This window comes from Festucalex cinctus, chromosome 7, assembly GCF_051991245.1.
Source record: "Festucalex cinctus isolate MCC-2025b chromosome 7, RoL_Fcin_1.0, whole genome shotgun sequence".
NCBI classification, from domain to species: Eukaryota; Metazoa; Chordata; class Actinopteri; order Syngnathiformes; family Syngnathidae; genus Festucalex; species Festucalex cinctus.
Genome location: NC_135417.1, coordinates 9,132,320 through 9,156,862, shown reverse-complemented (window position 1 = coordinate 9,156,862; position 24,543 = coordinate 9,132,320). Strand labels below are relative to the sequence as shown.

Below are 24,543 nucleotides of genomic sequence, written 5' to 3'. Positions count from 1 at the left end.
CTGCAAAATTGAAACACACAAATACTTTTTTTTTTTTTTTTTTTTTTTTTTTTTCCCCCTGATGAAAGACGAGACTAATATTTCTTGGTAGGTTCCATGTTTTTATAGCAATAGAACATAATTTTCTGTGGGCCCAAAATCAGTCAAAATCCAGTAAAACAGCCGGGAGCGAATGGGATTGCTTCTGTGAAAATGGCTGAGAGAGAATAAGTTAAAGGGAAGTCCACTCCTAAAAATTTCTTGACAATATGTTCTATGCAGCCCCACGAGTCTAAATATAGTATTCTGGTTAATATTGAGTGTGAATGGTTGTTCGTCTCTGTGTGCCTTGCGATTGGCTGGCAACCAGTCCAGGGTGTCACCTGCCTACTGCCCAGAGCCAGCTGAGATAGGCGCCAGCACCCCCCGCGACCCTTGTGAGGAATAAGCGGTCAAGAAAATGGATGGATGGATGGTTAATATTGCATGAGTGGAATGTGAGCTAAGCAGCAAAATCTAGCACTTTTTATCAATATCAAAAGGCGGCCATTTTGCCACTTGCTGTCAACTTAAGATGACATCACGGTTGCTCAGGTCTCAGGTAAGAACCAATCATAGCTCACCTTCAGAAAACAGGTGAGCTGTGATTGGCCGTCGCCTGACACCTTAGCAATTGTGATGTCATCTTAAGTCGACAAGAAGTGGCAAAATGGCCGCCCCCTAAGGTGGGTAAAAACGGCTGGATTTTGCTTCGTAACTCATATTCCACAAATTTAATATTAATCAGAATATTATTTCTAGACTAGTGAGGTCACTTTTATCATTGTCAAATGTTTTTAAGACACATCAGGAAGTTTATAGCAACAGTACATGGACATCACCCAACCCCTTCCTTCCTTTTCCTGCTTCCACTCTTGGTGTCGGATGACTTTCCTCCCTTGGCACAATTCACACTCTTCTTCTTTCTTCTTCTTCCTTCTTCTTCCTGCCCCCTCCCACAGAGCCTTCAGTGAACCCGTCCAACGCCGGCGTGGTGGCGGGGGCTGTGATCGGCTCGCTGCTGGCTCTGCTCTTGGTGGCCGCCCTGGTGGCCGTGCTGGTGACCCGCAGCCGCCGCCAGCAGCAGGGCTACCGGGCCAACGGCGGCGGCGCCGGCGGCGACTTGAAGGCGCGCATATTCGGCGGCGGCAAGAAGGCCAGCAAGAACGGCACGGGCGGCGCGGGCGCCGGCGGCGGCGTGGGCAACAACAACGGCCCCATCTTCGTGTACGACGACGGCTCGTCCCACCAGGCGGAGAAGAAGAACAACCACCACGGGCCCCTCACCATCGGCGGGCGGCCCGAGGTGGTCGCCGGCACGCCCACCGCCCAGGACATCCTGCTCAGCAGCGAGCTGGACGACGCCGAGAGGAGGAAGTTCGACGAGCTGGAGGAAGAGGAGCGGTACGACCACTTCTCGGGCGGCGCCCCCATCCTGCAGCTGCGCCCGCCCGACCAGCAGGGCGATATGATCGGAGACTACATGGACGACGACATGGAGTCCCAGCGCGACGGCTCCGTCATCTCTCGGACGGCGGTTTACGTATAAAACAAGCTGGAAGGGAGGAGGAAGCGTCCACCCGGGGATTTTTGTGCCTCCGTCGGATCGAGATGAGAGAACGAAACCATTCTTTTATTTTGAAAAAAAAAAAAGAAGTTATTTTCCATATATATTATTAATCACAGTGTAGCCCCAATACTGACTGGAGGAGGAAGTTGTAGGAATCTTGTGAGTCGAGTTATTGCTGTTTATTGACAAAATAGGAACGATCGAGTCATGTCTTGGCCTACTGGCGTCACAGCGCAGTTGTCATACAATCCGACCGCCGTTTCAGGCCTCCTGTGGAAAACTGTTTTGTTTTTTATTCCCCCCCCCCCGGTAATCCGTCACGCTGTGACGAGCGGCGGGTGGTTTCGTTGCTCGTGATGGGGTCTGAAGGCGCGAAACCGTCAAACGGTTGCGAGTGGATTTGTTTGCTGACGTCTGTTGTCTTTGTTTTTCCCCCACTTCGTCCCCTGCCTCCCCCGTCAAACCTCCAAATCACTTCCGCGTAGTCTGCCGCCGTCGGCTTGATTGATTGAAACTGAAAGTAGGTCTGTGGCCAAGGCGGAATTGGTACCGAGGGCCAAGAGAATGACTAGAGCGGGTTGTCACCTTTGATTGTGTGAGGTTTTTTAAAGTAACGTTTTTATTTTATTGGGAAATCTACTACATGGTAGGAATGGGCCAATTACCGCTTTGAAGCTTATAAAAAGTCACTGTTTCAGGAACGCTAAAACTTTCTTTAAGCCACAAGTTGTTGTTTTTTAAAGTTGTCTCTTATGGGAATTTTTATCACAGCTTAGTAGAGGAAGGCTACACAAAATGTTCTGACAGAGTGGCTGATAAAGGAGGCAAAACCTCCAACGCGATATTTATCACAAATGAAATGAACGTTTGTAACCTGCTATGAGTTAGCATGTCTACAACTGGTGAGACTATAGCCCGAGGCCGTTAACTAGTGAACAATGTTAGCTAGACATGTTAGCCTAACATTGCTATCAGTTTCCAACAATGTTAGATAACCAAGATGCTATCAGCAGGCTTCTAACAATGTTAGCTTGCCATCTTAGCCTAACATTGCTATCAGTTTCTAGCAATCTTAGCCAGGTTGCTATCAGCAGGCTTCTAACGATGTTAGCTAGCCATGTTAGCCTAACATGGCTATCAGTTTCCAGCAATGTTAGACAAGATGCTATCAGCAGGCTTCTAACAATGTTAGCTAGCCATGTTAGCCTAACATTGCTATCACTTTCCAACAATGTTACTTTTACCTCAACATTTCATAATGATAATCATAATCTGATATTAGCCCATTCCTACTAAAGGGAGTCCTCAGCCTACGATGGCGTCGACATTGTTTCAAGTTAATGAACGGCACACAAAAAAACTAGCTTATACAGCAGAGGCCGTACGTACTTACTGTATGTCATAGGATTGTTTGATATTCATGGCCAGGAAGAGGTCATCCACACAATTTCTAAAGTTCTTACATGTTATTACCTGGAGTGGTCAATGACGGCCAACAGCAGGAGCTAGCTATCAAAATATTTTCTGTAATTATGACTGTGCTGCTGCAAGAGCCGAGCTTAGGTTCCGAACTTCCGACCCACTGCAGTTGAACGTGAAAATGGAAAAACTGTGAACCATCCAGTTGGAAGTGTAGTCGGCACGTTTTTGCTCACTTACGAGATCGCTAGGTTCAACTTTTTATGATGGAGTGCTTCTTTTTGTCCCGCCAAGGCCGCCCACTTTGTCACTGTCAAAGCTGAAAGTGAGCCAAAACACGACCAAGGTAGCGTGCGTGCGGAACAGCCGAGCCTTTTATTCCAAGTCCCGATAACCGCCACGACATGTTGGTCGCATCTGTCTGTCCGTTCACATGAATGCCTGACATGGTCTTGGCGGGGGATTTGATCCTCACAGCCACGAGTCTTTTGTGTGCTGTAAGAACCGGAGCGCTGTTTTTTGGGGGGGGTTTTGAAACGCTGACCCGGCGTTCACATGCAAAAGCGTCATGCCAGGCGCCGGCAGCTAAAAGGTAGACGGTAAACAAGAGAGTGACGGGAGTGAGGTGCAGCCGAGCTGACGGGGTCAATGGGGCGGGGGGGGAGTCTGCGGGACGGCGGAGGCGAACGTCTCGTCACGAGCGCTCCTGACAAGAGGAAGTTGATTGTTAATGAAGCGTGAAGTCGCCGGCTTAGCTGGGACCAACAGATTGTCACCACTTCATCTTTAGGACGTAGATTCGGCTTCCTTTTTTATTTTTTGCATGTGTTTAGTAGGGCTGGAAATCTTTGACTGTCTCGCGTTTCGATTCCGATTTTTGGGTCTGCGATTCGATTCCGAATTGATTTGTTTGACTATAATTTTTGCTTCAATTTATAGATGTGCAAAGACTTGTCATGATCTACTCCATTCTGGGTTGCAAGACAGAATGGTTTATTTTGTTTACATTTATTAAGTTTTTAATTTGAACTGCTACTCTATGTAGCTAGCTATAATTTTATCGCACTAAAATTATATTCTGCCCTCCCTGAGCAGACTGAGTACAGTTTAGCAGACAGTCCCTCAAAAAGAGTCCAATGTAAACCCACTTTGTTTAGCTTGTTTCCCCGAACGTAGCTAGCTCAAGGCTAACGCACAACGGAAAGTGCCATTGACTTTCTAAAGCTAATTAGCGCGCTAGTGGTGGCACTGTTATCATTCAAAAGAACGGCTATTCATAGAAAAGGTTTCAGCAATGCTTAAAAAAAACAACTTTTATTGGCATAATTTGGTCTTGACTTTTTTTCTTCTTCTCTCTAATGTGGCTCCAATAACAGTGTGTCAGAACGCATGGAACCATACTGCCCCTAAGTGGCTAAATCGGGTACAACATGAACAGTGTTCCCAAAACAGTATAAAATAATTTAAATAAAATAGATTTTAGGACATTTAAAATCGATTCTGAATTGTACTAAATGAGAATCGCGAATCTTATGAGAATTTTTATTTTCATTTATATTTATTTATTTTAATTGCTCGTGACGCGTCAAACAGCCCACTTGGGCTATTCCTGCCTGACAAATCCAGCGGCGGCGAGCGGCGGCCACCCTCGGCCGCTTGACGGATGGTGCGAGGCACCGGCGCATTAGCATCGATAGATTTTCCTGGGGAGATCATGCAATATTTTTCTCCATTAGCGGACGCCGTTAAGTGTGCGCAATTGATTGCGGGGGACATAAAAAGCTTTTGCCTGGGGCCGGCGGAGTTCTATTGACTAACAGGCAACACGCGGCGAAATGGCCCTTTATGATGCAGCTCCGGGGCCTGATTGTCTCCTGACTGTTAATTCATCTGGCTAACGAGCCACCCGAGGCCCTCTCGGCCCGCTCCCTCGCTACTACGTCCGACGTTGCCGTTTAGTCACCCGTATCAGCGTGATCGTAATTTATTTTTTTTTTTCCTGACCTTCTGATCAGCCTGCTTTACTTCCGTTGCCGGTAAATTGCCGCGCGAGGCCCAGCGGAGTCCCGCAGCACGATTGCCGGTCGCCAGGTCAAGCGCTGGCTCAAGCGCCGCCCAAGGCTGCGGTGACTGTACTCGGGCTTTTAACCTTGAATTACAGGGGAGACGTCGTTTTTGCCTTGCGGACTTGCTAACCTTCTTGAAGGCAGAGAGAAGACGGGAAGGGTTGAATAAGCGCTGCCTATTTTCCCTCCCGTTCCTTCTTCGGCGAGCGGAGAAGCTAACAGAAGCGGCTTGCTAACAACATGGTGGCTTCTTCCATCTTTATATAAACGAATAGACTAATAAACAATCCAGTGATGAACAAAGTATGGCGGTAACTTGAGCGTGCCTTATTGTACTGCGTGATGACGTATTCTCACATCGCTGCGCAAGCTAGTTTGTTGCATGCCGTTTTGTAACCTCGAAATTTTGTCTCTAAGAAACTAGGGCTGGGTATCGATTCTAATTTCCTCAATCGATTCGATTTTGATTCACAAGAGTTCAGTTCGATTTCAATTTTTCCCGATTCGATTCGTTCCACTTCAGTTCAATCCGATATTGATTACTTATTAAATTCCAATGTAAATTTGCGTACGCAGAAATTGGTCAAATGATTTAGATTTTTAATTAAAAACACGTGTTATAATCAGTTATTGGATTTTGACTGATTTTTGCAAGGTTCACAGAATATTGTTTTGTTGCTATCAAAACATGGAACCTTCCAAAAGAAAAATTAGATTCTCTTCTTTCATCAGGAAAAAAAAAGAAAGTATATTTCTATCCGTTTCCCTTTTGTAGCAATTAGCATTACAATGTAGCTAAGTTTCCTCATTGTTTTCAACATAGCCCTGGTTGAGCTCTTATACTCTGCTGCCACCTGCTGGCCGTTTTTGTAATTACAACCATTGCTTCACCCGTGCTCTGAAGTTGAACGGCTGCATTAAAGCCTTCTGTATGCTCTAGCATTTAAAAAAACAAAACAAAACAAAACAAAAAAACGAATAAATACGTCTTTGGGACACTTAAAACATTTAAAATAGAACGTATTTATACGTTTTTGCGACCAAATGATTATTTTTATTTTTTTATTTTTATTTTTTTAACCCAGCCCTAGTAAGAACCCCGTGAACCGAGGACTTCCTGTTTTGTAGCACAAAAACAGTTGTTGGACATCAGATGGGAGATCAAACCATCTGCCTGTGACCACGTTTTTAGCTTACGGTTTCCCCATCAGCGACCAATTGGAAGACGGCCTCAACACTCGCGTACCATTTAGTCCATTTCACCACAACAGACAGACAACAAGCAACCCTAAGCAACCGAGAATGCAACAAATCGCCAACTAACACGAGATTTACCACAGCCACTGAAAAGTAAAAAAAAAAAAAAAAAAAAATCGAGATGTTATTTTTGCACTTGTGTGTATGTGTGTCACTGCTACAAAGAGATACGTGCGTGTAACATTTTGTGTTTGGGGATGAAAATGGCAACATTTGTGGTGGACAAACGCTCAAACTCTATGTACATTTTTTTTGGTGTTGAGGTGTCTGTGTATACTATAAATGTAAGCATCTTTATTTTTTATTGTGGAAAAAAATAATAATAATGTGGATATTTATGCCCATGTAAATATCAGCCTGACGCGATGTAAAGGAAAAGTCATTGTGAATGTACATTTTTACACCGCACGGCAGCTTTTGTTTACTGAATTTATGCACCTTTTTTTTTTTTTTTTCCCTTCCAATTCAACACAACAAGCACGCCATTATTTTTGCACAATTGGCTCTCCGGGGTAGACGCACACGAGTGATAATTTATCAAGTGGCGTCGTGAGGTGTGTGTAAAGTTTTGGGATCAAGTCGGAAAGGGTCGGTTTCCATCCAACTTTTATCACTGTACAGGAAAAAAACGAAAACAAAACAATTGGCAAAGCAAACTTGTTGTTTTGCTGGCGTGCCGTCGACGGCGAGAAACATTCGCCCACTCGCGAACGCCCCGCAGCCGCTCTCATTATGCTCGACTCCCACAAGCCGACCGGCGCCTCGTACCTGCCATCGCCTGACACCGGCCCACACACAAACATCAAAAAAAAATAAACACTTCTTCTTCTTCCTTCTCTTTTGCTCGCTGGTTGTCTCGAGACGTGGATTCCGTAGCTGCTGGTTTGGAAAGAGTCCCATCACCCGACAAATCCGACCGTTGGCCGAATTATTGTAGAAGCCTGCGTACACTTTTTTCCACCTATGCTCTTCTTTTTTTGTGGGGTAAAGTGTGTCCACTTTGCTGTGCTTGGGCGTCAAGTGGCTGTTATCTGCACTTAAGAGGGGTACACGCGTGCCAATTTTTGTCATCTTCATAGATTTTTAGGTGGCCACACCCCACACGTGACGAGGAAAATTAGTGCACTAAGTGTTAATTTTGTCTGCCATTTTTAAATGTAGTCTTCGGTCACCCTTGTTAGTTTTTATCACAGTTAGTTTTAATCATCCCATTTTTAAAAAAATTTTTTCTTTTCATTTTTTCATTTTTTCTTAAAAAAAAAAAAAAAAAAAAAAAAAAAAAAAAAAAAAAAAAAAAAAAAAAATCATCCCATTTTTATTTAGTCCATTTTTAGTCAACTATAAAACTAGCGTTTATTTTTTATTGTAGTCCAAGAAAACATCATTTTATTCGTCTATTTTTTTTTTGTCACCGTTTTAGTCTAGAGTCATGACAATCATTTTACCCCATATATATTTTTTGTCAGCAGATTTATTGAACCTTTTCGAATCTAAAACTATTTCACATCAAATTTTCTTTTTTTTTTTTTTTTGTTGAAAAACAACTTGACAAACAATTACAGTGGCTAGCCAGCTAGCTGCTAGCCAGCTAGCTGCTAGCCAGCTAGCTGCTAGCCAGCTAGCTGCTAGCCAGCTAGCTGCTAGCCAGCTAGCTGCTAGCCAGCTAGCTGCTAGCCAGCTAGCTGCTAGCCAGCTAGCTGCTAGCCAGCTAGCTGCTAGCCAGCTAGCTGCTACCACGGGATAATCATTCAATAGAAGTTTTTTTTTTTTAAACATGTTGTGGATTTGGATCAGAATGTTAAAGAAGCTCAAATTTAGCCTGATTATCACGTTTACCCCACTTTGATGATCAGGCTCACACACGCCACAAAATAATCACTCCGGATAATCTTTCAGAGATGTTTGATAATCGGACCTTTGCTGACTTTGATCAAAAGGGTGGAAAAATCCTCAAATTTCCATACAATTATGTGCGTATTCCACTTCATGATTTTCATCCTCAACCATAGTTTGAGCAGTTCAGAAAGGAGGGGGGGGAAACAAAACAAAACTATTACACACCCCACACCCCGAGCTGTTTGATAAAAATGAAACGTCAAAAACGTCCGATAATCTGGCCTTTGCTGACTTTTGATCAGAGGGGAACAAAATTACAAAAATGTGGCTTGATTTATCATGTTCTAAAGATTTTTTTTGTGTGTGTGTGACGTTCGTCACATGCAAAGTCGTGACCCGCTGCCAGCCTCATCTACCATCACGTCTTACAAAACGCTTCTAGAAGGATCCATCATTCTTTTACACTTGCGGCATTTATGATAATGTAATAAGAACGTAAGGAAATATCTTGATTTGGACGTAGCCGCAGGTCCTTGCGACAAGCGGTCCAAATCCGGTCGCATCCAAAGTGGACAAGAGCAGGAACGTGAAATCCGAGAGGAGATGCTAGTTTTGCCAACCGGGCTACGTGCTGCATGAGCCAACAGTGCTAATACTGTGTTCTATATGTACGGTATAAAGCTGAATGAACCAATGAGATTGACAATAACAATACAATGCATCGTGATATTGATATTTTGTCCCACCTTTAGTGTAGATACTTCGACAGATTTGCAAGTGAGTCCGCTAGCGAACTCGTCTGCCACTCATGAAATCGATTTGACGTCAATACTGGACCGACAGATATAATTATTTGATAAATTACTATATTGATATCTTGTCACGCCCATTTAGCTGCTGGTAACTCTCATGCCGTTACCGCAGTCGATATTTGATGATGTATCGTGAGCGATACCGCCACAATATTGACGTTTTAGCCCACCCCTCATGAATGCTAACTTAGCGCAGTTAGCGAGTGGCACCACGCACGAACGACTCTTCTGACAAAAATGGAAGATATTTGATGGTGGCTTATTGCTGCTGTAATCTGAGACGACACATCAACGTTATCATTTTTTCCCGCCACTTGTGGATACTAAATTAGCCTGATGAGCCGCACCTTTTTTTCCGCTAGCATCTTCCTATCTTTTAGTCTGTTTTCCTGCTCTTGCCTATTGTCGGCGCGTTCATTTCCGATTGAATTGCTGTTGTCAGATCACTCAGTTCAAGTAAAATGTTTGTTTGTTTTTTGTTTGTTTTTCATAGAACAAGTGTTCACGCCATCATATCTAATTTTTGTTCCATTTTCTGCAAACATCTGATGATTACAAAGCCTTAACATCCTCCATCTCACCCATGAAAAAACCCCCCACAAATCATTCCTGTGTAAATAGTATAAATATATAAATATGTAGCAGAGGAGAGAGGGGAAAAAAAATGAAGTACTAATTTATGGTGTCACGTTTTGTGTATTGCTCAGTGACGGCAACGCATGAAGGATTTGTTTTCATTTGCTGTTTCTTTTGCAGTGCTTTATAATTTAAACCGTTTTCCTTTTTGCGAGTGCTTTATTCTCGACTGGCGCGCTGTGATTGCTGCCAAAACGCTGGCAAATGTGCTTCGTCGTCTATACAACTTTCAAATGTACACGCGCAGCAGTTACTCCAAAATGTGCTTTTTATCGACTGCTCTTGTGCAACTTGTTTTTCTTTCTTTCTCTTGTTCTTACTCTTTTTTTTTTTTGTAATATATTTTTTTTTCATATTGATTTTCAAGCAGCAGATAAATGAGGGAAAAACAAACAGGTGAATTAGACTGGTGCCTGCTGCTATTGTCATGTCTTTATTTTTTCGTACTTGGTTGTTGTTATTATTAAAGACTTGTTGATTTTTGATGTTTCAGAGCCCTGGTGTTTTTTTTTGTTTGTTTGTTTGTTTTTACCGCTGGACCAGTGAGGAGACATGCTGCTCATTGATTCTCTCTTATTAAAGTTATCGATTTAATTGGTGGGGGTATGAAGCAGGCTGTCAAATAGAAGCTTCCTTGGCGTCGGTGTGCATAACATCCACTTAGCTTTAAAAAAAAAAAAAAAAAAAAAAAAAAAAAACTTCTCCGTCAAATTACCATCTCTCTTGTGCGTGCGACTTACTCAGAGTCCGTCATCCACTTACGAATAAATGCCTCCCTCAAATAGAAGCTTTATTGGCATTTGTGACTTTACCAATTGATGGTCATCTACTTGATAAAAAGTAAACACCTCCCTCAAGTAGAGATCTCCCTTCTCTGTGTCACTTAATGATAGATGTACGATTAAAAAATAAAATACCTCAGTTGAGTAGATGCGTCGTGTGTGTGTGTGCACGCGTGCGGTTCAAGTCATTGGTAAGTATGCCTTCATTTGAAAAATAGATGCCCCCATTTGTACTTGTGTTAATCATGGGGAAAAAAAATAAATGCCTCTGTCAAATTAATACCTCTCAAACATGTGACTTGGAAGTATTTGTGTTAATCGGTGGGCGTGTCTTTTGCGTGAAAGAATAAGACTCCTCCCTCTTTCGTTGAATGAATTTTTTTTTTTTACTTTTGAAAATTAAAAACCTCCCGCAAATAACCACTTTGCTTGTGTCTACGAATCTCCGGGTACATAATCTGTGAGATAATAATTAAACCACTCCCCCATATAGATATCTCTTTCGGGCCTGTGTCCTAACCATCATCCACTTTAAAAAAAATAAAGGCCTCTCTCAAATAGACACTTTTCTTTGTGTGTCTATCTGTGGCAGGCGTGTCACCCACTTGATAAACGGCTCCCTCAAATGGACGTTTCTCTTGTCCGTGTCAAGTCGTCAATGGATGTCTAGTCCACGTTGTCTCAAGGATTCGAATGAGGTGGTCCGCGCGCACGCGTCATCCACTCGTTCAGAAATAAACGCCTCCCCTCACCCCGAAAAGGAAAAAAAAAAACTGGCAGTGCTGCTGCTCATTTTATTTATTTTATTTTATTTATTATTTATTTTGCTGTCGTCGCTCGGGCAATGTGGAATCCGAAACAAAAAGTGTGCCGTGACGCTTGGTGGGATTTTTCTCATGGAAAATAGTTGCCATACCCAAGGTTATTTTACTTAACTAAAATTAACAAAAAATAAAATCTGAAACTACATTTTATGCTTACAAAACAAATTATAGCAAAAATGTCCTTCGTTTTAGTCTTTGGTAATTAATTTAATGCATGAGCTTTTGGGGGTGATTTCAAATGTGATTTTTAAGTCGATTTATTTTGTATTCTTAATTGTAATTACCTGTCTATAATCAACTATTGGATGGCAGTGCACATTTTCGTTAAGTGTTCCGACTATGTTTTGCACCCATGGAACTAGGGGCATGGAAACCAAATAAAAAGAGAGGGTGAAGAGGGGATTTTTTTTTTCCCATTGAGTGCAGTAATAAATTGTATCCTCCTCTCTCCTTTTTTTTTGTCATGTCAAACAGGTAAAACCTGACAGTCTGACCGGTCAAATTCAAATAAAAGCATAAAATTCTATATCAAACGTATCGCATGTCTTTGCGATATGCATATTTCATAGGCCAATATCGCGATATTGATATTTTGTTGGTATATTGTGCAACGCTAAACTAAATAACTAAAACTAATAAAAACGGAACCACTCTGAAAACTAATTAAAAGTAGGAGTGTGACGATAAATCGATATCACGATACGTGATACTTTTTTCTCCTGATAGATTATCGATACGTCTACGCAAGTGTCGTGATATTTGTAGATAATAACCAGCCACTATAACGGCTCCATTGTTCATGACTTATTGAGCAATTACTTGGCTGGCCACTAGGGGGAGCGCCTCATAAGAGTGGTGGGAAAATGGACGCAAGTTTTCAGCTGAAGAAGACTCATGAGCTTAATTTTTTTTTTATTATTTATATATTTATTTTTATTTTATTATTATTTTTATATAATATATATTTGTTATATTATGTATTTATATTTATATTGTTTTATTATTTATTGAGATTAATTTGTTTTATTATATTTATTTATATTTATTATTATTATTATTATTTTATCATTAGTTTTAGTTTAGATTATCGTGTATTTATGAGCAATATATTGATAATCGTGGTATCGTCATATCATGAGATAATCCTTATGAGCCTTGTATCGCGTATCGTATCGTATCGTGAGGTAGCCAAAGGTTCCCACCCCTAATTAAAAGTAACAGAATGTAAAAAAACAAAACTCAAAACGAAATCAAAACTACCTAAAATTCCCAAACTATAAATAACCGTGGCCGTCCCTGAATAAAGGTTGTGAAACACGACTACGCAAAATGGACTCTGCATAGAAAGGCCGCATTGTTCGGACTCTGACTCAACCTTGTTGGGTCAAATTTTAACAAGAGATTGACTTTGTGTGGGGGGTGGTGGTGGGGGGGGGGGCGCATGGAACGTTGTCGAGCCAGTTGGTTGATGGTGATGACGCCGCCGCCGCGTCCTGGTTGTTTGCCCGCTGCCCCGATGGCGTCGGTGATGTGTGACATCGCTGGCTGCGTTTTTTCTTTTGTGTTTGTGTCAGGCGTCTTCTGTCAAATGCGCAGCTATTTACTGCGGGTCCGCTGCCGCCATCTGGACACCCTAATTGCTTTGGATCGGAGGCTGCTGACTTCCAAAAACTGCTTCCACACACGAGCGAGCGAACGAACGAACAAAACGAACGTGTCTCACAACACGTTTTGGTTCTGCCGCAGACAAACGGTGCTTAATATCTGATGTGAACGGGGTGACCTCTATAGCGTACAGTGGAACCTGTCAGCCCCGCCCCCAATGTGAGCCTGGGGCCGTTAACCTGGATCTGAAGCCAAAGTGACAGCAGTACCACCGATGTGGTCTTACGGTGATGAGACGTGCTGTTGCTCTGCTGGCCAAACGGGTAGCTGCTAATTCCAAAATGTGTTAATAGGTTGAGGTGGAAAAAAACAACACCATCCTCAAATATAGTGTGTTTTTAACTCATTCACTGCCATTGACGGAAAAAGACGTCAAATGATGCATTTTTGCTGGGCTGGCAGTGAATGTGTTAAGTAGGGATGTTCGATAGGACGTTTTTTTCAGACCGATGCGATACTCACACCCTCAGTACTCACCGATGCCAGTAGTACATTTTGATCAATTAAAAAAAATCACTAAATGAGATTTTTAAACCAAAATATTTCCTTTAATTTTAACAAAAAAACAGCACAGTCACTCTTTCAATAGTGTTAACGCTCAAAATAAAACACAAAAATGCTCTTTTAGTTTAGGATTCACTTGTAGTAAATGTTTAGCCTTGAGGCGTTTTAGCAAGTTGCTATTATTGAACGATGCACTCTTCCTATTGTACCACAAAGTTCACATTCTGCAATGTGTGGTTCGTCCTCGTCAATTTTGAAGTCTTTACAAACCGGTGAAGTTTTGGTGAAAAGCGCGGACATACTCGTGGGTTCGTTGTCGTCAAAACAGGAAGTGAGCCTCATGATTTGCCGTGTTGTTAAACTAGTGCAGTGTAGCGCCAACTACAGGCAAGGAGGACTCAATCGATGGCTGCGATTAGTTATGATAAAAAATTTGAATCGGCTGCCACCCTTAGTTTTTATCAATGGTAATGACTTGGGGGGGGAAATGCCTCCCTCAAATATTTTTCTGCGTCTGTGGAAAAATAAATAAATAAATAAAATCCATCATCCATTTGAGAAAATAAAACCCCTCCCCCAAACAGTCTTTGTATATGTGTAGGCAAAAAATTATACTCATCCACTTGATTTAAAAAAAACAAAAAAACTCAGATGTTCTTAATGTGTAGGTAAATCATTCTGTAAAAAAATGTGCATCTCCCTGATATATGTTTCTATTGGCATCATTTGGAAAGAAAAGAAAAAAAAATGAACGCCTCCCTCAAAAGATTGCCACGTCTGTGCATATGGTAGTTACTCGCTTGAAAAAAAATAAACATCTCTCTCAAATGTGGTTTCAAATATGTCTCTCACTTTTTGGGTGTGTTGTCGACTTGAATGAACAGACTCCTCCCTCAAATAAATATCGATGCCTCACGTGTGTTGTTGTTGGCTGCGTTAGCAATTGGAACAAATAAATAAATGACTCCCTCAAATCGGTTGTGTGGGTCCCGGGATCATTCGCAAAAAGTCGACGCCTCCCTCAAATAGACACTTTCCTTCTCCAAGCAGGATAGAACAGAACGAACCGCTGCACGTCTCAGTAAACTTTTTTTTTTTTTTTTTTTATTTCATGTTCAACTCCACGATCACTTGACGTCAACCGTCATATTAATTAAAGGCCTCCCGTCTAATAAATGGCGCATCTGCAATTGAATAAATAAACACCCCCCAGTCGCTATGAGCAGAGCAACATCTGTGGCAGCCGCCAGCGCGGGTTGATTAAACCGTGTTTGTTTGCGCGTGTCCTCAAGCACTTTGGGCCGCGCGCTGATAACAGCTAAGACAATAGCGCTTCACTTAACCTCTGGCCCCACTTTGTGGCCAGACCCGACTAATAAATCCCAGAGTGAGTGATTGTGAGTGACGGTCTGATGTGATGGTTGTGGCCACGCCTCCTTCCTTCCTTCCGTCCGTCCGTCACAAGGACTAAAAGAAATATCCGCTCTGACCTCAATTATAAAAGTCGACTGGTGCATATTTTTCCTCGCGCGCGCGCGCGCTAAAGATGCCGCCACGCTCGCTTTCTCGCCCGAGGCGGTGAGTCATCAAATATTAAGAGCTGTTTGTCTGACACTTTAAGGTCCTAACGCGGCGCTTTGTGTCTTCGACGACGCTCCTTTTGTTGGATCTTTCGATGGATCTGAAACAAAATGGTGGCAATTAGTATACGTAGATTTGATCAAATATGGAGTCCGTTACAAGCTAGCTGCTGTGTAACTTGTTGTTTTTCACGGCGCGTGAATAAGATATGTCGGTGATTTATTCGTTCATGTTGTCTGTGTTGGGCAGCGTTCGTGTTCAGGAATCGGTTGTTTCAAGCTTTATAACAAACGTGATAGCAATGCTAGTTCTACTTGCCAGTCTCTGGTGTTTCGCATGGCGTACGTGTTAGCATTAAGCTAGCACGTTTTCGGAAGACAACATTTAACGGGGCTGCGAGGTTACTTTTCTTCATGAAAATTAATGCTAAAATTCAACACTTATTTTTGTCAATTAAATGAAATGAAAAAAGGATGCTACATTTGACTTTTTTTTTTTCGTCTTTATCAATTAATTTTATAAATGCGCTTTTAGGGTTGATTTGAAATGTGTCTATATTGGATTGGTTTTACTACAACTGAATTGGGGGCATTTGAAGCATATTTTGTGCAGTTTTTATTGTACAATAGTTATGGCATTTATTTTTTTTAAATACAAAAAATAAATCATGAAAAAAAAAATGGGGTTTCCAAGAACACCCACCAACCTTTCAAAATAAATAAATCAATTAATTATTGAAAAACTACCCATGTGAATATTTCTATCTGTTTCCGTTTTGCAGCAATTAGCATATAGCTAAGTTTCAGCATTATTCACAAACCTGTAGAAAACACTGGCAAAAAGAGCTTGTTGCAACATGATTGAGTGATCTCTTATACTCTGCTGCCACCTGGCCTTTTTTTGTAATAACTACCATTGGTTCAACTGTTCTCTTAAATTCAGGGTCATTAAAGCCTTGTATGCTCTAGCATAAAAAACAAAACATAAATACGTCTTTGGGACACTGGTAATATTTCAAATAGAACGTATTTATACGTTTTTGAGAGCAAATGAGTTAATACCATACGGAGGTAAATGGAGCAAATGTGTGTATGAAACTGTTCGTTCTTCAATGAATCAGTCCCCAACAAGTCGCTGTGCATTTCAAAAAAGTCGGATGGCACCCCGACCGGCATCCAAATTTTCCCGCAACCGTCGTACCGTCCCAAAAAAAAAAAAAGCAAAGTAATTCGGATTGTGGCGGAACGAAAGCGTCTTCTGGCACAGACCGGATTGATGAATTGATCCGTCCGGCAGATTCTTCCTAAATGCGCGCCCAGACGTGAATTCATTAGCTGATGTTTACACTCCCATTCTGTAATTTCGCTAAAGATGAAAAATGCGAGCGCGCTCTCGGCGCAAGTTGTCTCGCCGCGTTGAGCGTTGAATATGATGAATGTGTCAGCGTCCTTATCGTCAGACGCACTTTCCCTCGACTCAGCATGCACGCACACACTAATCTTTTTTTTACTCTGTGCTGATATTCATCACCTGAAAACAATCGTTTTCTTTTTTCTTTTCTCTCTCGGACGGTTTTGTTGGTGGAAGTGTGACAATTATGTGCGATTGCAGCCATTCTGTTCCCTGCGCCTTATTTTTTTTTTACAACATAATTGAAAGGTTGAGCCCATAATAATAATTAAAGCTGCGAGCAATGATGAACGGGAAACTTTGTGGCCTGTTTTTGGTCAATTTTGCAAATAATCATCAAACTTTGACACCATGTTACATCAGATGGTGTCGTCAAAGTGCAATAAATTCAAATTTAAATTCCCTCATCGGACAAATAAAATCTTCATCCATCAATAAACATTTGAAATTTTTAATCAACAAATAGTCCAAGCTCCTTTTTTTTTTTTTTTTTTTTTTTTTTTTAAAGGAATTTATAACATTTTGTGTAAAGTCTTAGTTAAAAAAAAAAAAAAAAAAAGCATCAAGTGCTTTAATGCGGATTATTTCAGTTTTAGTAAATAATAAATTGACATTTGTAATTAATAGTATTAATTTGCTTAGGTATAGTGTTATTTTTTTGTTGAACATCAAAATGGAAAATTCTTGCATAATATGAATTAAAGCTACGAACTTGAACATCCCTTCAAATGATGTTTTGACCCGAAGCCATGCACACATAAAATGGAATTGTCACGAAAGTTTCAAGTGCTTTAATGTGGATTCTTTTGTTTTTAGGAAAGAATGATTTGACATTTTAATCAGTACTCACTCGCATGTCTCACTCGTTAAGTGCTTTAATGCGGATTCTTCACTGTTCATAAATGGCAACAATTCGACATTTTAAACCATACTATGAATTTGCTTAGGTATTTTTTTCCTGTTCATTTTTGTCAAACAGCAAAACTGAAAATTATTGGATAATGGTAAGAATTAATGCTATAACCTTTAGCATGCCCTTCTTTATTGTAAGTCATTCAAATGATCATTAAATTTTGACGCCATGTCCCACTCACATAAAATGTAAAAAAACAAAAAAAAAAGTCAGTGATTTAATGCGGATTCTTTCACTGTTATAATTCGACATTTTAAGCAATACTATTAATTTGCTTAGGTATTTTTTTTATGTTCATTTTTTGGGATAAAATAAAAAATTTCTTGAATAAGAATTAAAGCTACGAGCTCTGGCATCTCTTGTTTTTTGTGACAAATCCTTCAAATCTTTGTTACGTTTTGACGCCATGTCACACCCACATAAAATGTCATCAAGTGCTTTAATGCGGATATTACAATTCATTTTTGGAAAAACAAGCAATATAGATTTGCATAACGATAAGAATTAAAGCTGCTTCGCACCCCATTTTCAGTGGCAAATAATCCAAATGATCAAATTTTGATGCCACACCCACATGAAATTTCATCAAAAGTGCGTCATCAGGTACTTGGATGCAGTTTCTTTCAACGTTTGTAAACCTGTAAACGATGTGGCGCTCTAGTCAACCTGTCAGAATGCAGGAACAAGCAACATTTCCCCCCGCGATCGTTCGCAGTTGCAACTTTCAGCGATAGCGTCGCGTGAAAACTGGCCTCCCCCCCCGAGCGGAACTCCCCACAGGGGGGAAAAAAAAAAAAAATCCAGCAGTGAACCTTCAATCATTCCAAACGACACTCTAGGGGGCGAAAATAATAAAACAAACGTGTTGTTGTCGTGTAGTGGCGCCGCATCGATCCGGCTCACCGAGACGGACGTTTCCAAATGACGACAATTTGGTCCCGTATCGACATGTGCTTGCTCGTCTCGTTCCTGCACTGTCGTCGTTGTTGTTGTTTTCTTTTTTGCCTGTGTCACTTGGCAAATTTCAAAGAGCTCCATAGGGGTTTTTCTTCTGTTTGATGACAAACTAGGAACAAGAATTTGAATGGAAGTAAATAATTATTTTTACGGTACAAACAAACATCATATGAAATTAGCTCTGTATTATGAATATTTTAAAAACGCCCTCTGGTGCTGCACTTACTGGACAATTGGACATTATGTAAGAAATGCTCACAATTAAAGAATATGAAATCTTTTTTTTTTAATTATAGTAATATAAAATATTTAATAATAAATTGCCAATAATTCTCACACTCACAAATTTTGTTCTCATTTCCCAGTTTTAAAAAAAAAATCAATAAAACATTTTGTAAAAGTATTGTTTTTCAATGAAACTGATCGATGACAGTATGAAACATTTAAAAAATGTATTAATGCGTCAGCTAAAAAAAGGAAATTATAATTGTAAACCCTCAATTAAGAAAATAAATATAAATACATATAAATATATCAGTGAACAGGCGGCACTATAACGTCACACCAATTATGTCAACTGTGAAGCCAGCAAAAGAGGATTTAAATAATAAATAATAATCAACTAAATAAATAATAAAATTTTCTTTATAGACATTTGGCAAAATTTCCTTGATCAGTACTGTGGGAAAATTAACAGGCACATAATTGATGAAGGAAAAAAAAAAACATTTTTAAAGGGTTGGGATAATTCCCGCTCTCCCCCCACTCTCTCTCTCTCTCTCTCTCCCTTACGTTAATGCATTTCTGCACACAACTTAGCTATCAAAAATAAGATGAATTTTTGTTTTTGGTTGCGGGGGGGTTCGACCGCTCGCTTGAACTCTCGTTTGCGTTTCCCCATCTTGGACTCGTGTCGAACTCGGACGGCAGGCGTAAGAACTCACAGGAAATTGGAAATGCTATCATGCCTGCTGTCTAGCAGGAAACGATAACATCCCGTCTTCGGCTTTTCTGCACGCACGCACGCACACGCCGACGGACGGTACAGTACATAAATACACAAGCTGGGCGTTGAGCGAAAAAACGGGGGGAAGTGGATGCTCCGGTTTCCCCTGGAGGCCTCTGCTAGTTTACCTCTTCCTGTCCACTCATGATGATGATGATGATGATGATGATGAAGGCAAGCACTGCCCTCTTCAGTAATCCCTTGTAATATTAGTCGTTCTTTGCAGAGGATAAAGAATGTATTGCTATATTTTCCATCTTTTGTGTGTGACCAAATCATGTCACAGGCACCCGGGAACTGTTTCAAATTGGGGAAAAAATTGCATATCATATGTAAAATTATTATTATTATTTTGCTTCTTTTAGAAGTACAAGGCAGGCTGGATCAAATGCTCTCGCCGGCCCATACACACACAGTTGATTCCCCGCCCTCGTCTTTTAGACGGAGGCAGACGACGCCATCAAAAAAGCACGTATAAAAAAAAATATTGCAAATGTCGTGCGGATTGAAGAAGAAGCGAGGACGGCCGACGATGCGGGAGCAAAGGGCAAAGTGGAGAGCCGGGAAAGCGAGCGGAAGGCTGATTGAAGTTAGAGGAGGAGGACGAGAGACGTGAGGGTCGACGCGTCGCAGCTGTGTTGATTTAAGCCTCGCGCTGATGCGACTGTTGGTGTGTAAATACGTCCAGCCGGGAGCGATCTGATGTCGCGCAAAATGGCGGCGGCGGCGTAATTATTTGTGGTCGTTCATGACAAGACGCTCCTTTAAAAATGCGTTCGCTGTGGTCATAAGAGTCGCTGGAGAACACGAGCATTATTCACAGCATTATTCACAAACCTGTAGAAGACACTGGCAAAAAGAGCTTGTTGCAACATGATTGAGTGATCTCTTATACTCTGCTGCCACCTGCTGGCCGTTTTTGTAATAACTACCGTTGCTTCAACCGTTCTCTTAAGTTCAGAGGCTGCATCAAAGCCTTCTGTATGCTCTACCATTAAAAAAAAAACAAAAACAAAAAAAAAAACATATAAATACGTCTTTTCTTTCATGAGGAAAAAAACTAGCATATTTCTATCTATTTCCGTGTTGCAGCATGTAACATTAGAATATAGATAAGTTTCATCCTTATTCACAAATCTGTTTCGAACTGTGGGGAAAAGAGTTTTGCAACATGGCTCTGGTTGATCTCTTATACTCTGGCCGTTTTTTGTAATGACTAACTTTTTTTTTTTTTTTTTTAAACATTCTCTTCAGTTTGGAGGCTGTATCAAAGCCTCTGCATGCATAGAATAAAAAAACAAAAACATAAAAACGTATTTATACGTTTTGGGGAGCAAATGAGTTAAAAATATTTCTGCTTGTTATAGTGATGGTTTCTCTGACTTTTATGCCGTCTTTCTGTCGTCCTGGCTCACAAGTGCGCCATTCCATATGGGAAACTAATCGTAACATCTCCGAAAGAATACACGGATTCGTTCGCGATCGAAGTTTCGATAAGAAAAATCTCGAGCTGCCAAAAAAGTGAACGCCGATATAACGACTGATGATCTGTTAAACGATCTGTTTGATATCCGACTCATATCAGATTGGGAGAGAGGCCTAATTCCGATCTGATGATAACCGATTCCATGCAACAGCACCGCCCCCCCCCCCCGTATATCCTCGTGAAACATTTCAATTGCATTCGTCTAACTTTGCTTTTTCGTGCAAACCCTCCTCGTTTCTGACACTTTTTTTTTTTTTTTCCACACATATAAACATAAAGTTTGTTAACAGCTGAGGACACTTACTTGCATATGATGATCATAGTTGTGTGTGCGTGGCGAGCATCTGCAACACACTTCCGCGCGCACACGCACACACGAACGCCAAATCACGACCCACTTGACACTCGGCGGCTGACGACGCAGCCGACCAAATATTTAAAGAGTTTTCATCTCCATATTCCATCTCGGATTCTCCTTGTTTGTTTCTATATATATGTGTGTGCGTGCGCGCGCGCCCCACTGAGCATGTGCGCTCGGTAAGAGCTGCCTGTTGAGACGGTGAATTAAACAGCAAGTGCATTTGATCTGCAAAGCACTTCGGGGCAAATACACACCAAATGAGACAAATTTTGTGCGCCCGCGCGCGCGTGCACGTGGCGGCTTGCACACAGCATCAAAATCATTTCCGTCACACGATCTATTCTTAGGAACTGCAACAAAACCATTCTTTGCCTGATATAAATCTCTTTTATTCCCACTCGCGCTGTCACGCACGCACACACAAACACACACGCAGTCACTGGTGGTCATAGCGCTTTTCATTTAATGTTTTTATTTTTTTTATTTACCAAAACAAGAGGATTTGGTTCCAGGTGTGTGACATCATGAGGAGAAAGAAGACTTTTGGAGATTATTTCATACGCAAATGCACAAGCTGCTGTGATACACGCACACATGACATTGTGGAGCGACCACCTTTTCACACTGCACTCGTTTGTCTTGGTGTTCACTGCGTGCCCATATTTGGGCATCCTCGCCAAACAGGAAGTAACTCTGAAATCAGCCCCTCCCCTATTGGACGAGCCTTCTGATGTCACTGCGACGCCTCTGTTAATATTTTCCGTTTTCATCCGTTTCTGGGCGCCATTTTCGGCCAATAGCGCCCCCTTGCTGCCGACTGAAATGGACCTCACGACTCGCCTCGAGTTCGCCCGTTTTCTGGGTTGGGTCACGTGACGGTCGCAATGCGAGCCCGAGGGCGCTTTGATGTGGATTTTAGATGCTGTGTAAAATGTCAGCCTCTTAAAAACATCTAATCAATGAAAAAAATATATACTGTGCTGTATAACAAGTAAATACTTTTAATGGATAAAATAATGACTGTTTAAAAAAAAAACAAAAAAAAAAACATGATGATTGAAAAAGCATTCATAATAAACTAAAAACAAAACTAACAAACATATCTAATAAATATATACTGTGCTGTATGCTGTAATAAGTAAATAAAAAAGACATACTTTTAATGGGAAAATTAATGCATTAAAATAGAACATATATGATGAATGAAAACATTTGTAATAAAGTAAAAATATAGCAAAATGCAGAAACATATATAAGAAATTAAAAAAATATATAATTCCCATGAATTTTATTTTATTTTGTTAATTGACTTGTACTGGTCTCGGTCACAAATTTTATTTTATTTATTTTTTGGGGTTTTGAAATATGTTTTCAAAGTGTATTCGCATTATCAAGTTGAAATATTTGTTCAAATATGGTTGCTCAATTTGTCCCGATTGTGTGTGCGTGTTTCTGTCTGCGCGAATCCCTCACCTGATTGCAGGTAAAAAGGAAGGCGTCTATTTGATAGGGATGTAACGATATCTAAACATCACGATACGATGTTATCACAATATGAAGGTCACGATACGATTATCACGATATTGTGGGGGCGTTAGCGATATTTAAAAAAAAACATCACACTATTGTAAAAAAAAAAAGAGCTCCTAATAAAAAAAAAACCACAATATTGTGCTTTTGTACATAACAGCAATGCATATAAACCACCTACGATCTCTAATAACAATATTGAGGCGCTTACTTGCAAGCACACATTGATCGATTCACAAGCAAATTCGGTTCCCTTCATCTGACAATTAGCATCGATTTTAAACAGAAGGCCAAAACATCCCTAATGAAAATTAAATTGCACTAATAAAATAGCCACTAGAGGGTGCTAGAACTGCATAAATGGGAATCAATCTGACTTCTTTTTTTTTAACACGTGTTCCTTTTAAATATTTTGAACATGACGACGACGACGATATTGTGGCAGTTTTAATATCGCGATATCACGATTTTTGTCCTTATCGTGACATCCCTACTATTTGAGGGACGTGTTGATGATGATGATGATGATGATGATGATGAGCGAAAGATAGATGTGAATTTGCACTTAAATCGACCGCGCTTCAAAATCCCCCCTTGACGAACGTCACCACGGGGGCTTGAATGGATGGATGATGTTTAATGTGGAGTTATGGCCCACGCGTTATGCAGGCGAAACATGAGCCATATGCATGCAAATCCTTAGATTGAAAGCCGTGCGTGCGTGTGCGTGCGTGCGTGCGTTGTCTTGGCGCAACGAGGCAGGCCTTGAATTAGGCAGGTTGAGCCGCGGGCGGAATTTTGTAACACTTGACCTGTTTTAGCGAGTCATTTTGTGCGGATGGAGTGAGTGAGGGAGCGAGAGAGGGAAACGAGAGGCGGCGGAGTGCACGTGTGTGTGTGGGTGTGTGGGGGGGGGGGGGTCGTTTTTTTTTGAGTGACAATGAGACGTGCTGGAGAGAGGACAACAGCTGGGGGAGGAGGACGGCAGAAATGAGACGACATCCCAACCTCGTTGATATTTGCGCTCGCGAGCCGTCACTCGTCCGTCTTTTCCGAATTTTTTTTTTTTTTTTTTTTTGCATTTCGGCTCGCCACCTCCACAAACTGAAAAGGTCACCGGCAAGCAAACACGCACACACTTTGAAATTCAGGAATATCAGACCAGGCTAATGCACTCCTTCCACTCTCCGTGCATGTGTGTATGCGCTCCACATCCATATTAATAGTGTCTTCTTTTTTTTTCTTTTTTTTTTTTTTCCCCCCCCCACTTGCGGAGCTCAGCTTGTGGTCTTACGGCCTGGAGGAAGAGTTTAAGCCTCATATCTGCATCCCAGGCTACTTTTTATTTTATTTTTTTTTCCCTTTGACGTTTTATGATCCGTTCCTTTCGTCGCACCCGAGCAAATCCCGCCCGCCCCGTCTGCATTTTGGAGGACTTTTCGTATTGACACGCGAGGACTTTCGTTCATGACAGTCAACTTGAGGGATGTAACGATAAACAAACCATCAAGTCCATCACGATGCCATATTTAAGATCACGATATCAAGGTCACGATATGATAATTATCGCGGTATTGTGGGGAGGTTGGCGATACAAAAAAAGGTCACATGATTGTAAAAAAAAAAATACAATATTGTGCTTTTGTACATTACAGCAATTCTTATAAACAACCTATAATCTCTAATAACACTTAATATTATTAATATTATTAATTATTGAGCCATTTTCAGCAGTAAAAAGTTAATATTTTGTCTATAATTTATTTAATAACTTCATTGTTTTTCATGTACAATGAATCCCTTTAAAAAGTCATTTTTCCATTTGCTGTCGACTGATGATGACATCACCTGTGCTGAGGACGTAGGTAACGACCAATCATGGCTCAGTTTACTGAACAACCCCAGAAAAC

General features: G+C 41.0%; 1 protein-coding gene across 3 annotated transcripts in view; it reads left to right on the top strand.

Moving 5' to 3' along the window:
* Positions 1 to 24,543, top strand: part of LOC144022067 (poliovirus receptor homolog) — a 146,639-nt gene that overhangs the window by 84,145 nt on the left and 37,951 nt on the right. Inside the window, exon 7 of one of the 3 annotated variants that reach the window (XM_077526524.1) lies at positions 981 to 10,108. The exons of the other annotated variants lie outside the window; for them this stretch is intronic. Within the exon in view, the coding sequence (XP_077382650.1) occupies positions 981 to 1,567 (587 nt within the window). The 3' untranslated portion in view covers positions 1,568 to 10,108. Of the gene's footprint in view, positions 1 to 980; positions 10,109 to 24,543 lie in introns of those variants that run through there. 3 annotated transcript variants of the gene reach the window in all.